Source organism: Sinocyclocheilus rhinocerous, unplaced genomic scaffold (assembly GCF_001515625.1).
Source record: "Sinocyclocheilus rhinocerous isolate Xijiao unplaced genomic scaffold, SAMN03320098_v1.1 scaffold115, whole genome shotgun sequence".
NCBI classification, from domain to species: Eukaryota; Metazoa; Chordata; class Actinopteri; order Cypriniformes; family Cyprinidae; genus Sinocyclocheilus; species Sinocyclocheilus rhinocerous.
Window position 1 is genome coordinate 2,345,638 of NW_015650001.1, and position 14,551 is coordinate 2,360,188.

The 14,551-nt window shown below is 36.6% G+C and overlaps 1 protein-coding gene across 1 annotated transcript in view; it reads left to right on the forward strand.

Annotated features, from left to right (window-relative positions):
• The window catches only part of gmip (GEM interacting protein), a 20,948-nt gene extending 6,613 nt beyond the window's left edge, over positions 1-14,335 (forward strand). Inside the window, exons 2-20 of the mRNA XM_016516100.1 lie at positions 480-573; positions 957-1,050; positions 1,183-1,246; positions 2,826-2,890; positions 4,212-4,319; positions 4,415-4,495; positions 4,586-4,747; positions 5,340-5,477; positions 5,634-5,824; positions 6,814-6,920; positions 7,008-7,070; positions 7,148-7,237; positions 7,322-7,482; positions 8,765-8,941; positions 9,172-9,309; positions 9,609-9,811; positions 11,382-11,709; positions 12,960-13,062; positions 13,359-14,335. Of these exons, the coding sequence (XP_016371586.1) occupies positions 480-573; positions 957-1,050; positions 1,183-1,246; positions 2,826-2,890; positions 4,212-4,319; positions 4,415-4,495; positions 4,586-4,747; positions 5,340-5,477; positions 5,634-5,824; positions 6,814-6,920; positions 7,008-7,070; positions 7,148-7,237; positions 7,322-7,482; positions 8,765-8,941; positions 9,172-9,309; positions 9,609-9,811; positions 11,382-11,709; positions 12,960-13,062; positions 13,359-13,939 (2,948 nt within the window). The 3' untranslated portion in view covers positions 13,940-14,335. The remainder of the gene's footprint in view (positions 1-479; positions 574-956; positions 1,051-1,182; positions 1,247-2,825; positions 2,891-4,211; positions 4,320-4,414; positions 4,496-4,585; positions 4,748-5,339; positions 5,478-5,633; positions 5,825-6,813; positions 6,921-7,007; positions 7,071-7,147; positions 7,238-7,321; positions 7,483-8,764; positions 8,942-9,171; positions 9,310-9,608; positions 9,812-11,381; positions 11,710-12,959; positions 13,063-13,358) is intronic.
• Positions 14,336-14,551: the final 216 nt, after the last annotated feature.

Below are 14,551 nucleotides of genomic sequence, written 5' to 3' on the forward strand. Positions count from 1 at the left end.
TACTGTACGGACGTACATTTACTTTCCCTTCAGCCTGAGGCTTATTCATTTCACTTTTGGTGTGAAAAGGCTTTTATATTTGCCAAAAATAGAACTTTTTTGTTTTAAAAACAAACAAGCAAAAGCCCTGTCCAGATTTAAAAAGTAACGCAAAAGTAACGTAACGCATTACTTCCCATAAAAAGTAACTAAGTAACGTAATTAGTTACTTTTTATGGAGTATCGCAATATTGTAATGCATTACTTTTAAAAGTAACTTTCCCCAACACTGATTACATGCAACTAACCCTAAACCAAACCCTCATCCTAACCCTATAGTAACTACATGTAGTTAATTAATATTACTCAGTACTTATATGTATAATTACACTGTAACAAGGACACCTTAAAATAAAATGTAACACACTTTTTTTATAATCAGATTTTCATTTTAAAAGATCATATGCGGCATCATGACCGGTCTTATTCTTCTGTTTCAGATGGTGGTACCCCAGTCCGACACTCAGAAACCAAGCGTTACAGTGAGATATTACGCGATTTTGACGCTAACTTGGATCTGTCATTAACATGCTCGTACGTAGGCTTTACATTTTGCCATGAAATATCAGTCTTAAAAATAAAGGTTCCAAAAGAGGTTTTTTTTTGCAGAGAACAATAATTTTGGGTCCCTCAAAGAACCTTGTTGTCAAGAGTTCTTAAAAGAACCATTTATTTCTTACTTTGAAGCACATTTTAATAATCAAAATAGTCTTTTTCTACTATAAAGAATCTTTTGTGTAATGGAACGATTCCATGGATGATAAAGGCTCTTCATGGAACCGTAGATGACGATAAAGAACCTTTATTTTTAAGAGCATAAAAATAGTTTGAATAAATGAAAGATCAGCTCTGTTTTGGCTCTGTGAGAAGTACGCTTCATTTTTAATATGTTTGTGTCGGTTGATTTGATTTCTCAGGACTGTGGATGAGCTGCTACTAGAAGCAGACTCACTGTCTTTAACAGACACTTCAGCAGACACCACACTGAACGCTGATCTGGATGATATTACAGTGAGACATGATTGATGAATTATTGTTCCCACTCTTTTTCTCATATACTCGTCGTACTCCTATTTCATGATACTTTTGGGTTCAACAATCTCTCTCAAGCAATGTGAATATTAAAAGCTGTGTGTTTTTCAGGGTGAAGATGTGGAGTCGTTGAAGAGCTGCTGTGAGGAGGAGGAAAAAGACGGAGCTGTAACCGGTAATTCTTTTTAAGATCGTTGTGTATGGGCTTCGTAATCACGGTAATGAGAATGAGATTTCTCAAGTCACAGTAATGAGAAGGCGTTTTTTTAACATTAAGGCAGTGACAATGAGATTTGTTTCACATCACAATGAGAATTAGATTTTTCATGTTGCGATAACATTTTTACAATTTTTATTAGGGTTATAAGTATTGGATTAATTACGTGTTAGTAATGAGAATGAGATTTTTTGCATCACAGTAATGAGAATGAGATTTTTTGCATCACAGTAATAAGAAAGAGATTTTTCACATAGTGTAAAGAGGATGAATTTTTTTTTTGCATCAGTGTAAAAAGAAAAGATTGCATATCACAGTAATGAAAATGAGATTTTTCCCACATCACTGCAATGAGAAAGAGATTTTTCATGTCATGGTAATGACGATGAGTTTTTTTTCCCCGCATTATGGTAATGAGAATTAGATTTTTTTTTTCGCATTATGGTAATGAGAATTAGATTTTTTTTTCCGCATTATGGTAATGAGAATTAGATTTTTTTTTCCACATCATGGTAATGAAAATTAGATTTTTTGCATCACAGTAATAAGAGAGAGATTTTTCATGTTGCATAACAAGAAATAGGTTTTTTGCATTAGAGTAAAAAGAATTAGATGAATTACGGATCACGGTAATGAGAATTAGATTTTTTTTTGCATCACGGTAATGCGAATGAGATTTTTTCATGATTGCGTGAATTTCTGTCAGATAGTCGCAGGAACACATCCACTAACTGTCAGAAAAATATAGAAAACAAACTAAACTCATGTTTTCAATGTGCTGACACATTATGTTTAGGTTAGATTTGTTTGCCAGTAATTACAGGTCATTTCTGTCTAAATGCTGAGAGACTTCTTCCTGGAAACAGAATAAGAGTCTAAATTTGGATCTCTGAGAGAATATGAAACAACACCTTTAATAGGATGAAGTAACCTTTAACACGTCATCCCTCACAGCGCCATCCAGTGGAAGGTTACTGATAGGTTCCTAAAAGAGTCTAATGCCTTACACCCAACACTGAGACAAACTACTAGCCAATTTTTAGGGCCACAGCAGGAGAATGAAGAGGTTTTATGTGTCAGCATACAAGCCAGTTATAACCTGTAGCTGAAATATTGTATATGTTTGCTATAACCTATAGTGTGATATATAACCAGAGCAAAAAGAGATAGTACTTAAGCTCAAAATATGAAACTGAGCCAAGGCTACGCATCAATAATAATGAATGAACAGAACAGGGAAAGCATAAAGTACATTTCCACTGTAAAACATGAGTCGGTGTGGTATTCCTGGAATCGGTGATGATGAATATCCTATTTTCCATTGAGCTGTAATGCTAATGGGTTATGGCCCGATACAGTTACGTCACCTAATATCCGCTCACAGTTGTATTGATGTTTTGAAACACTCTGTTCTGTGCACATCGATACAGATGCAAACTATTTCTATCGGTCAATCGTATTTTCCATTCGCCTCTGTCTTCTGGCATTATGATTCGGTGCGTTATGTGATTATGAAAATCATGTTGTTTGTTTACAGAGCAAGAGTTTGCAAAGAGTATTATGAGAGCAGCAGATGCAGCCAAGACATGTGTTGCTCAACAGGTAAAAATATGTGTGTCTACACAAAATGTGTAAAGAGTTTCTTTAACTAATTTAACTACTTTAACTAATAAACTAGTTTATTACTTTTTCTACAAACAATACTAAACAGTGTATTTACATGCATGCAGGAGAATTATTATTATTTTTCTTTAATAGAAAGGCATGAAAATTTGCACAACGTTGCATAGCATCCATAGCATGTGATGGAAATAATAGTGGTAGAAATAACATTTAACAACTGTTGGGAATAAAATTGCTGACTCCTTTGTATTGCTAAGGCTGGTTTTATAGTTAGCATTTTATGTATGCTAAATACACACAATTAAATTATATTTTGTTTGTGGAAAGGCACTTCTCAGTTTTGAGATTTTTCTTTCATAAATTGACTTCTTTCAGACTAGTGCCTAAAGCATCCAAAATACACATTTCAGATTTTATTTTATTAAATGTATGTATTTGTGCCTGCATATAACAATAACAATACAACCTCTTGCCTGATTTATATTTTAATTTTAATTTATATTTTAATTTATTCCTAAAAACAGTGTGAATTTGTTTTTTCTTCTGGCTGTTGACAACATTTTCTGAGAAAGAAATATCACAAATCCACTCTGTTAAAACTTTTAACTCTGCGATAAAACGAAATGAAACCAGAATAAACCTGGCTTTATCCGATGTTTAGATTTCTGAAGGTATGTAATGGAAACATATGTAAATTAGTGTGTATTTAATTAGATAATGCCTAATTTGCATATTTAAACATGACATTTCAGAAAACTTGCGATACAAGACAATTGACATTTACGTTGATTTCTTCACGTCATATTTCATTTATTCTGACACTGTTGTCTCTTTGGGTAAAAATGATGAGAAAATTGTCATGGAAATGACACTACAACTACAATAGCAGTCATCACTGAAAATATATACAACACAATTTTAATATTAATAAACATTAAAAATATGTATAATTGTATTTCATACTTTGTTTAGATCACCATAGTTTTAAACATGCAATAATTCATGTTTTTATTATGGATTTTTAAACTATAAGTCTTTCACAGAAAAAAAAAATATATACATAAAAGTAAAAGCATAAATAAATGATAAAGGATTGATAATAAATAAATGATGATAGAAAGAAAGAAATCAAAGTTAAAAGACTTTAATGTGACTTTCATGTAACAAAAAGAGAATGCAATTTAATAAACCCTTGTACCCCTGAACAAACACCGTAATGTAACTGTTCTGTTGTCCTGCTGCGTAAAGAACACACTGTTTGCTGTCAGTCTTAATGCATGTGTTTGGACGCACTCCACAGGACATGATGCCTCTGCAGAACATCTACACACAGGCGCTGGAACATGATATCAAAAGCAGCACATCCGCCAAACAAACTGCTGAACTCATTCAACAGCGCTGCTACCAGGTGCTCCATCCATCCATCCAAACAATCTTTATATCAAATGCAAGAAATCTGAAACCTAATATCTAACTTGTGCGATTCTGCTATCTATCCCACAGGCTCTCTCGGCCAAGAGGAACGAAATCGACAAGTGGCGACGGGAATTCAAAGAGCAGTGGTCTAAAGAGCAGAAGAGGATGGTCAGTTCATAGTGCTGTGGTTGGTAATGTATGTGTATTTGATGTGGTCAGCTATTCCAGTAATGTGACTGATAATGTTATGTGCATTAGAATGATGCGGTGTCTGCGCTGAAGAGAGCAAGACAGCAATACCTGCAGCGCTGTGAGGAGCTAGAGAAGGCCAAAGCCATGACAGCCAAAGCTGAAGAGGAGACAGGAGGTTACAAAACCCTGGACAAGAGGAGGAAGTCCAGAGATGACGCCCAAACAAAGGTCATCTTGAGAATACGGCTTGCTCTATCATTTCACATCAACACAAAACTACAAAAACCATAGGCTTTCTCAATAACTGCTGTCTCAGTTTATATATTTCAATTTCAAGCAAACATACTCTGCGCAAAATATTTATGTGAGATTATAAAATGCTTTCCCTTAAAGGGGTCATATGATGCGATTTCAAGTTTTCCTTTCTCTTTGGAGTGTTACAAGCGCTTGGTGCATAAAGAAGATCTGTAAAGTTGCAAAGACTAAAGTCTCAAATCCAAAGAGATATTCTTTATAAAAGTTAAGAGTCAGCCACGCCCTCCTAAAACGGCTCCTTCTATCACACCCCCACATGTCTACGTCACTATGTGGAAATATTAGCATAAGTGTATGCAAAGAAAGAAGGCGTGGTTTCAGAAACCCTTTAATTAATTAAATATGATAGTTCTAAAAAAAGAAAAGAAAAGATTATTATCGTCAATGTATTTGAAACATTTCATTAAGACTATTTAGGAGTATTTCTTCAACATGTAAATATGAATTATGTTAATTATCATCTCTTCACTATGATATTTTATCACTATGCTTTGTCACTGTGCAGGTTACAGAGACTGAGATGCTGAACAGGCAGTGTGTGTGTGAAGCGAACAACCATCAGAAAGAGCTGGAGAAGGTGAAGCGCAAAATCATTGTCCACATTCGCAAGCTCATCTGTCAAGGAGACACTGTGCTAAAAGAGGTTGGTTCACCTTTCGAGACACCTTAAAATGAAAAGTAATCATCTACTATAGATAGGGAGTGGGCACTTTTGGTTTGCACTGTTAAGTAACCCCTCAGAATACATACACTAGGAGCAACCATAGTAACAGCTGTCTTTGTCTTATTCTTCTGTCAGGCAACGGTGAACATGTTTTATTACCAGCGGCAGCAGACTGAGCCGGTTCCTCTGGGCTACCAGAACTTAGAGCTGACCTGCAGGCCCTGTGATCCAGGTGAACCCTACCTGCACTACATCCTGGGAAAGCACCTATCTGAACAACCTCTCCAGAACTTCACATTTCAGGAATTCATTCCCCAAAACAAGAGGTAAGGACTGGAGGACACTGGAGTCTAACTTGTAAGTTGCAGGAAGTCAGTAAGATTTGTATTTGTTTAAAGAAATTAATGTTTTCATTAAGAAAGGAAGCATTCAATTAATCCAAAGTGACAGTAAAGACAACATTCCATTTGATTCCAACAATAAATGTCGTTCGTTTGAACTTCATCACCAAACACCAATGACTTTTTCGACACATCCAAGACTGTTACCATTTTAACATACATGAATTGTTTCCATCGTTGTTGCCACAGTTTTGGAAGTGCCTTTTTCTGTTCTAAAGAAAAGGGTGTCCCAATACTTTTGTCCATATAGTGTATGTACAAGTCATTGGTGTTTGGTGAAGAGTTTTTGGCTCAAGGTCTGCATTTAAATTCACACCAGAGGTATTCAGCTGCTTTCTGCAGACCAGTCAAGTTCTTCCACACTGACTCAATCAATCATTTCTTTTTGAACCTTGCCTTATACACAGAGGCATTGTTGTGTTAGAATAGAAAAGGGTCCCGTCCAAACTGTTGCTATTAAAATTAGAAGCGCACAATTCCCTAGAATATCATTATATGCTTAAACATTAAGATTTGCACTCATGGAAATTACTAAAGTAGTCAAACCTGTTCATTAGAAAGGGGTGTCCCAATACTTTTGGCAATATAGTATATTATATAATATAATTGAAGACAAGCTTTCAAGAAACCAAGAAAAATTCCTGGGTAAAAACCAAGGTACTTCAATTATGCCATTGTAGATGTCCAAAAAGCCAAAAACACTTTAACATGGAAACATACATTTGTTTAGTGTTTGCGTTTGGTTTTTCATTGTAACAGACATCAGCTTCACTTTCATAACTGCATGAATCTCAGTTGCTAAAGCCCAGTGAAGCTTATTGTGAACAGAACTGAATTGCCTGTAATCTCAGTCGACTGAAGCTTACTTCAAATGCCACCACATCATTCGAGTTGGATTTTTGTATATTTCACAGATCCCCACCAGCAGGTCGACGTAAACAAAGCACTGCTCCAAGTTACCAACAAGATTCATATGCGCTACCAGAGGAACTGAAACACAGCAGCAGTTTAGTAGATGGACGTACGTCTTCTCTCACACATTTTCTTACATACAACTCATCCAGATGAAGTGCACTTGAACATTTTCGTGTGATTTGTTGATGTACAGGACGTCCCGGTCACAGCGACAGAGACAGCACCGGAGGAAGTCTTGAATCACTGTCCAGTCCAGGTAAGGAAGATCTATTGTAACTTATGAAGTAACTGTTCCATCTGTAAATAGGTTAGTCATATGTCTCCTCTCTGAAGCTTATGGGAACCGTAAGCTGCCCAAGGCCTCCTCCACGGGAACCATGTCTTCAGATGATCTTGATGAGAAAGACGCTCTGCAAGAAGCAGGTGTGAGATGCTTTTCATCATTTACACTTTCTGCGTTTCTATGGCTGACAGTGCAGTTGTTGACTCTTCTTCATGTGTGTGCAGAGAGCGAAGAGGGTTTGTCTGACAGCAACGGAATGACATGCAAACCACGAAATGCGTCACGTGCCGCACTGACCCACAGATTGAAAAAAATGAAGAGCAAGATGGTCAAGTGTAAGCAATGTGACAATTATATCCTGGTCAACGGGATCGAGTGCGAAGAGGTGAGTGTCAGAAAAATGTGTGTAGCTTTTTGGTTAAACATCTAAGCAGAGAATTGAAGACAGTACACTTTAACCATATTTCAAAGACAGTAGATGTAATTCTGAAATTATAAATAAATCATACTGCAGTGGGTCAAAAAAGCATTCTAGATTTCAACTAATTGCATTTAATACAAATTATGCATTGCAATATACAATAACATTACAAAATACAATACATTTTAATTGAATTGTAAAAAACATACAGTTAAGTGTCTGAAACCATTAGATTCAGTTTAAAGTACGCTAAAATCTACTTTCTTTCAAATTAAACTACAGCACAATTTAGATTTGAATATACAATATAGATAGATTGTAAGTCACTGTTATAAAATACAATATATTTGGAAAAAGCTATGCCATAATTTATTTAAAATACATTTATTCATACTAAGTATGCTTCAAATGCATTAACATATTTATTGACATATCACTTGAGACTTACTGATATAAAAGTGTAATTAAACTTTATTTATTGTATTTCTTTATTGCACAATGCACAGTTCTTAATATTATGCCTAAAATGTGTTTTAATATCACTATTAATAAGGATTGTATGATCTCTGTATAATAAATGCAAGATATTTAAAGTGTTCCTGAAGTATACTTGCAGTAGTTCCACGTTAGCACAATCAAATATGCTTTATTATATCTTTAGTTGGACTTTAGCACTACTTTCGTAGTATACTTGGCACAAAATAAATGTATTTCAAATACATTTTAGTATATTTATTTTCACTATATATGTATATATATATATAAAGAAATATTTCTTGTTTTTTTTTAAAAGTGTACTAAACAGTGCTTTATGGGAGTGGGAGGTCATTCGGGTGGATTATGGGTAGTGTAGTCAAAAATCTGGATAAATAAAATAAATTACATTTGAAACTGAAGATGAAATCTTGAAGTTTCTACAGAATCATACCATTAAATAACAATCTCAGAACTAATGGCAGGTCTGTTGACAAAGGTTTTTAAATTGTCCTTAAAAACCTGTTTTTCTATTTAGATAGAAAATGAATGTTATTGATGTTCAAATGAATGTTATTTTTACTTGGGGAACCCAAATACTGTGCTCTATTGTTTAGACATTTAACCTCAGTTTACTTCTGGTGATGTACTATAAGTAGCTGGATATGACTAAGCAGCTAAATGACTAGTTCATAAAAGAAAAGAGACACTCCTTATCTCACTGTACACTGGTCAGAATATGGCGGACTGACAGCTGCTCCTCTCTTGCCAGTGTGGCCTTGCAGTCCACAGGAAGTGCCTGGAGGTGTGCCAGATGGAGTGTGAGCACAGGAGAGGCTTCATCTTTGGGATGGAGTTGTCCCTGCTGCCCAGAGAGAGCCTAGACTCTGTGCCCTTCGTTGTCCTGCGCTGCACAGAAGAAATTGAGAACAGGGCTCTCGGAGTCCAGGTAGGAAGTGGAACTCAGTACATGGATCTTGTGATGTTATGAAGAGATAATGGTGCTTGATAAAGTCACAATGAAATAAAAGTAGCGACTGATCTTTTCTTCCATGTATGTACACATACACCCTAGCATCATAACAGCAAGTTTTGCGCGGACAAACACCACTCACACTGTCTTCAGACAATGAAATCATCTAGTTGTCTTCAGTCTCTTGTTCTTTCCTCTATATCTAGGGAGTTTACAGAATCAGTGGATCCAAACCTCGCATTCTGAAGTTATGTCAGGCTTTTGAAATCCAGAAAGACCAAGTTGACCTTGGTGACCTCTCACCACATGACATCACCTCCGTACTGAAGCATTTCTTCAAAGAGGTAAACACACACACACACACAAAATACAATTGAAGTAGTTAAAGTAAAACAAAAATCTAGACTCTAATAACTTTCTCATTACCTAAAACCAAAGCTGTAACCATGTCTTGAACATTTGCATGATTCAATATGATTCAGACCAATTACATATGTAATGCAGAGCAGCATCAATAATATCGCATGTTGAGGGGGGCCAATTTGGCCATTTCTATTTAGTTGGGAGCTTGTCCTCAATGTCTATTGGGGTTACGACCCTGCTTAAATCATATAACGCAACACCCCGTCTTCCTCTTTCACAGCTTCCAGAGCCGTTACTCACCTTTGACCTTTACAACAACTTCATCAATGTGGGTAAGGAGATTCAGAGGCTTAGTGAAAAGGACCATGCTGCCGAGACTGCTGGGATTGTGACGAGTATTGTGGTCAAACTCAGAGAGCTCATCGGACGACTGCCTCTGTGTAGCTACAACACAGTGCAGCACATGATTGCCCACTTGAACAGGTACCATACTGTGTGAAATCACATTACAGTGTTTTCTGGGGCCCATTTCTCAATATTTAGGTCTTTTTGTCAAATCTCTTCGCACAGTTCTCCTAACCAACTTGAAGCCAGCTTGGCACAGCAGGAAATTTCACATCCAAAATGCACTAAAATTAGCAAAATATGTGTCTCTCAAATCAGTTAATTCTTTTGAACACTAGCAAAGATCGTCATAAATAGCATTAATGAAAATATATAAAAGAAACTTAAAATTATTTCAGCTAGTTACAAAAGCAACATTTCTTTTTTTGTTGTTGTTTTTTTATGTTTTTTTTTACTAATAAAATGACAAAAACGCAACAAAATTACTAAAAAATTTAACTAAAATTAAAATGAAAACAGAAATTATACTAATAAAAACTAGTGCTGTCAAACGATAAATCGCGAGTAATTGCATCCAAAATAAATGTTTTTGTTTACATAATATATGTGTGTGTATTGTGTATATTTATTATGTGTATATACAAATACACACACATGCATGTATATATTTACAAAAAATTTTATGTTTATATATTAAATATATTTATATATAATATAAATTATATGAGATATTAAAATAACACTAATTTAGCTACATGCAATTGTTTTGATAGTATTTCATTTATTGAATTTAGAATAGATTTCAATATGGTATTACTCTAAAAGTGTAGCAAATTACCGTTTTATTCATGTTAGGTCAAAAAGAGAATGTAAAATAAACATGTTCAGATTGGCCTGTGATTAAGTACATATAGTTTTGGTTGTGATTGTGTTTGAGTGAGAAAAGGATTCATGTAATTTGGAAGAAGTAGTCATTGAGTGCATTTTATGCCAAAGCAATGGAAAATGAGTAGTTTAGCCCATCTGGACTGCTGTTGTGCTTATCGTGTAAAAAAAAAAGTAACCCAAGCATTGAGAAATGGGCCCTAGCAAGTGTGTAAAAAAACGAGATGATCCTCACTGCAGAACACAAGATCCAGGGGGCGTGGTTGGATCCAGATCCAACTCCTCCCACCTTACATATACCTAAACCTACTCGTCTCCACCCCCTGATCCCTAAACCCACCCATCTCCACCCCTAAACCTACCCATCTCCACCCCCTGATCCCTAAACCCACCCATCTCCAACCCTAAACCAACCAATCTCCACCCCCTAGATATGGCTCCAACCACGCCCCCTGGATCTTGTGTTCTGCAGTGAGGGGCTACTGAAAAAAACTGTAAAGCTGCCACTTGTTTAAATAAAGTAATTCCGGTAACACTGTAGAATAGGGAACACTTATTCACTATTAACTACGACTTTTCCCTCAATAAATTCCTAAGTTGCTGCTTATTAATAGTTAGTAAGGTAGTTGTTAAGTTTAGGTATTGGGTAGGATTAGGGATGTAGAATAAGGTCATGTAGAATAAGGCATTAATATGTGCTTAATTAGTACTAATAAACGGCTAATATTCTAGTAATATGCATGCTAATAAGCAACTAGTTAAGTGACCCTAAAATAAAGTGTTAACATAGTTCCCTACTAATTCATCACTTTCTTCTCTTCAGGGTTGCAGAACATTACGAGGACAACAAGATGTCTCCAGGAAACCTGGGCATTGTGTTTGGCCCCACTCTGCTGCGGCCCCTGGTGTCAGGAGACGTGTCGATGATCGCTCTGCTGGAAACCAGCTATCAGGCTCTTCTCGTGGAGTTTATGATCTCACACTATGATCACGTATTCGGTCCCGCAACAAGATCCAGCACACCTCCTCCACCACCTCCCACGGCACCCCTCCCAGACACCCCTCCCAGAGCCTCGTGTCCCTTGTCTCCTGGCAGCAGTTCCTCTCAGGACCCTGAAGCCGCGGGCAGGGAACGTCCACGCTCTCTGGAGGTAGGCAATAAGTACTTGACTTCACACAATCGCAGGCCGTGCTTTAAGCTGGCTGTTGTCATGACGATGCTAAAAGCTCACCTCAGGTGGACATGCTCGTGCGGGCGAAAGAGTTCATCTTAATCTGCTTGAGCCTGTCTTGCACCGCTTGGGCCTTAATTGTCCCGCCGTGCCCGTGGAAAGACCTGGAGGGATTAAACGCTTATTCTGTGAAGATTACTTTTGCTTGCCTGTGTGCTTGTGCTTATGTTAGAGCCTTACCTCTATCGCACTCTGCTTTAGCTCCTCACCGAGTTGTTTACTACAGGAAAGCCTGGAGGATGCTAATAGTTATGCTATTAGACTAGTCTTCTCTAACTGGAACAGTTTAACCATCTAAGAATTTCTCATTAGCGAGAACCAAAACGGAAGTTCAGAAGGTCAAAGTTTTCCACACGTTAAGATTTAGTTAGCTGCAAATAGTTTCTCACAAATACCATAGAACGGAACCAGCATATTTTATCAACACTGACCTGCATATATATGATATAATAAATCTTTATACAAGAATTCTAATGCTGTAAAACTGACATAAGATTACCATTCAAAAAAGAAAAATTAATGAAGTCTCACCGAGACTGCATTTATTTGATCAAAAATACAGTAAAATCAGTACTACTGTGAAATATTATTGCAGTTTCAAAAAACTTTTCTAATTGAATATGTTTTAAAATGTAATTTATTTCTGTGATGTAAATCTGAATTCTCAGCATCATTACTCCAGTCCTCAGTCTCACATGATCCTTCAGAAATCATACTAATATGCTGACTTGCTGCTCAAAAAACATTTATTATGTTATTATATGTTGAAAACAGTTGTGCTGCTGAATTTTTTATTTTTTTGGAAACCGTGATACATTTTTTAATTCTTTGATTCTTCAATTAATAATTAATAAAAAAGCACAAATGAACAGCATTAATTTGAAATTGAATTTTTTTTGTAACATTATAAATGTCTTTACAGTCACTTTTAATGAATTAAATGCATCCTTTCTGAATAAAAGTGACTTCTTACTCACCCCAAACTTTTAAACGATAATGTATGTAACAAGTTTTAACCAGAAATCTTAAATTCACTCAGACTTTATTTACAAAATAATACTAAAATACTCAAATATTATAACATTACAGTAATGTAAAAATCAGAATGATCCTTCTGCCTTATTGGCTCTCAAGTCAACGTATATTCAGAATTTTTATCATTTTAACAGAATCGCACTATCAAGAGAGAATCAAGTGAGGGTTATATTTCTGACAAGTCATCATCCAATGAAGCAATGGACCAGCTGAGCCCAGAAGCCATTGAGAGAGCAGGTAGGCGGGCTTTAAAAGACATTGACGCTCAATATCAGCTGGCTGCTTGCGCAAACTATTTGCTGTGTGTTTGTAGCATTGCCAATAATTTCCTTCCTGCTGTCATAAGCAAATCTGTTTCAATCAAACTTTTGACTACTATAAGATGCTTGAATGTTCGACGTGTGACATTTTTCAAAAGCATTTTGATTATAAACTGGGCATATATATATATAATCTTTAATTATGAAAACAAAAAGTTTTGTTTATGATATGGTTGTTAATAAATGTCTGGTTTTTATCTGTATCTCTTCTAGTCCTGGCTATGAGGGCGACAGCATCTCCTCAGGTGCATTTGGAGCAGGCTGCAGAAAGTCAATTACAAACTCAGTCGAGGGCTCACTTCAGCAGGCAGCCAGTGAAGTACCACAGGCAGGGTTCGGCAGGAGCGCAATTACGCAAAGCAGGCTCTCAGTCACGGGACGAGGACGATTCTGGGAGCAGGGAAGGACTTGTGTCAAGAAGCGCAGACAGCAGTCGCAGCTCCTCTCCCGAGCCTGAGAACCCAATAAAAACTCACTGCCGATTACACAAGACCCCCGTCCCGCAGAGTAGGACTGCATACACCCCTGAGACTCAGACTGCACCTCATGCAGGGGTAAAAAGGACTGTATCGGATGAGGGGGTTAAAGCTGTAGCTTCTTCATTTAAAGAACATGTGGGACAAATGGGAAAACGAAATACCAACCAATCCAACAACACCCTGGGGGGGAGAGAGCGCCTGATCCGATCCTTGAGGAGGCGTCCGACGGAGGAGAAAATGGCCCAAAAGGTTCTGTCCGGACTGAAGCTTAAACGTAGTGATTCAGGGAAGGGCGAGCAGCTCCATTTTGTTTGACAGTGACTGAGACAATGTTTACTTAACTTCTGGGGTTCCTTAAACTAGAATACATCCCATTTTGGGCTGTAAAGTATTTTTAGTACAACTGTACATTTTTAGTTTTCCTGCTTTGTGGCACATGACGTACGGTGCAGTTAAATCACAGTACAGATGGTAGTTCCCTTTCTCACTGGAAACTTGGCTCAGATTTACCTGTTTATTTGAGATACATAGACTGCCTGTCTTGTATAGATGTTTGATGCTGACTCATGAGTCCTTTGGGGATGAATATGCAATATATGGAAACAAAACAAAACAAAAACTGTCTACTTACTGTTTTCAGATTCTTTAAAACCACATTATTTTAGTGTGTTTACATCCTTAACCAACAACACGTCTTTGTTTTCAGCATTTTATACTTTATAAACCCAGGTGAAAAAAAGTGCACTTCCATAATGTAGCCTACTTAAAGTGCTCTATTTTCACGCACTAATTTTGTACTTGATATACTAAAAATTATTCTTTAGTACTTATTAAGATAAACTTAAGATCATCTAAGTGTACTCAACTGTGTCTGTTTCGGGACGCCATGAATATGAACTAAAATGCACTTTTAACATTTAGTTACCA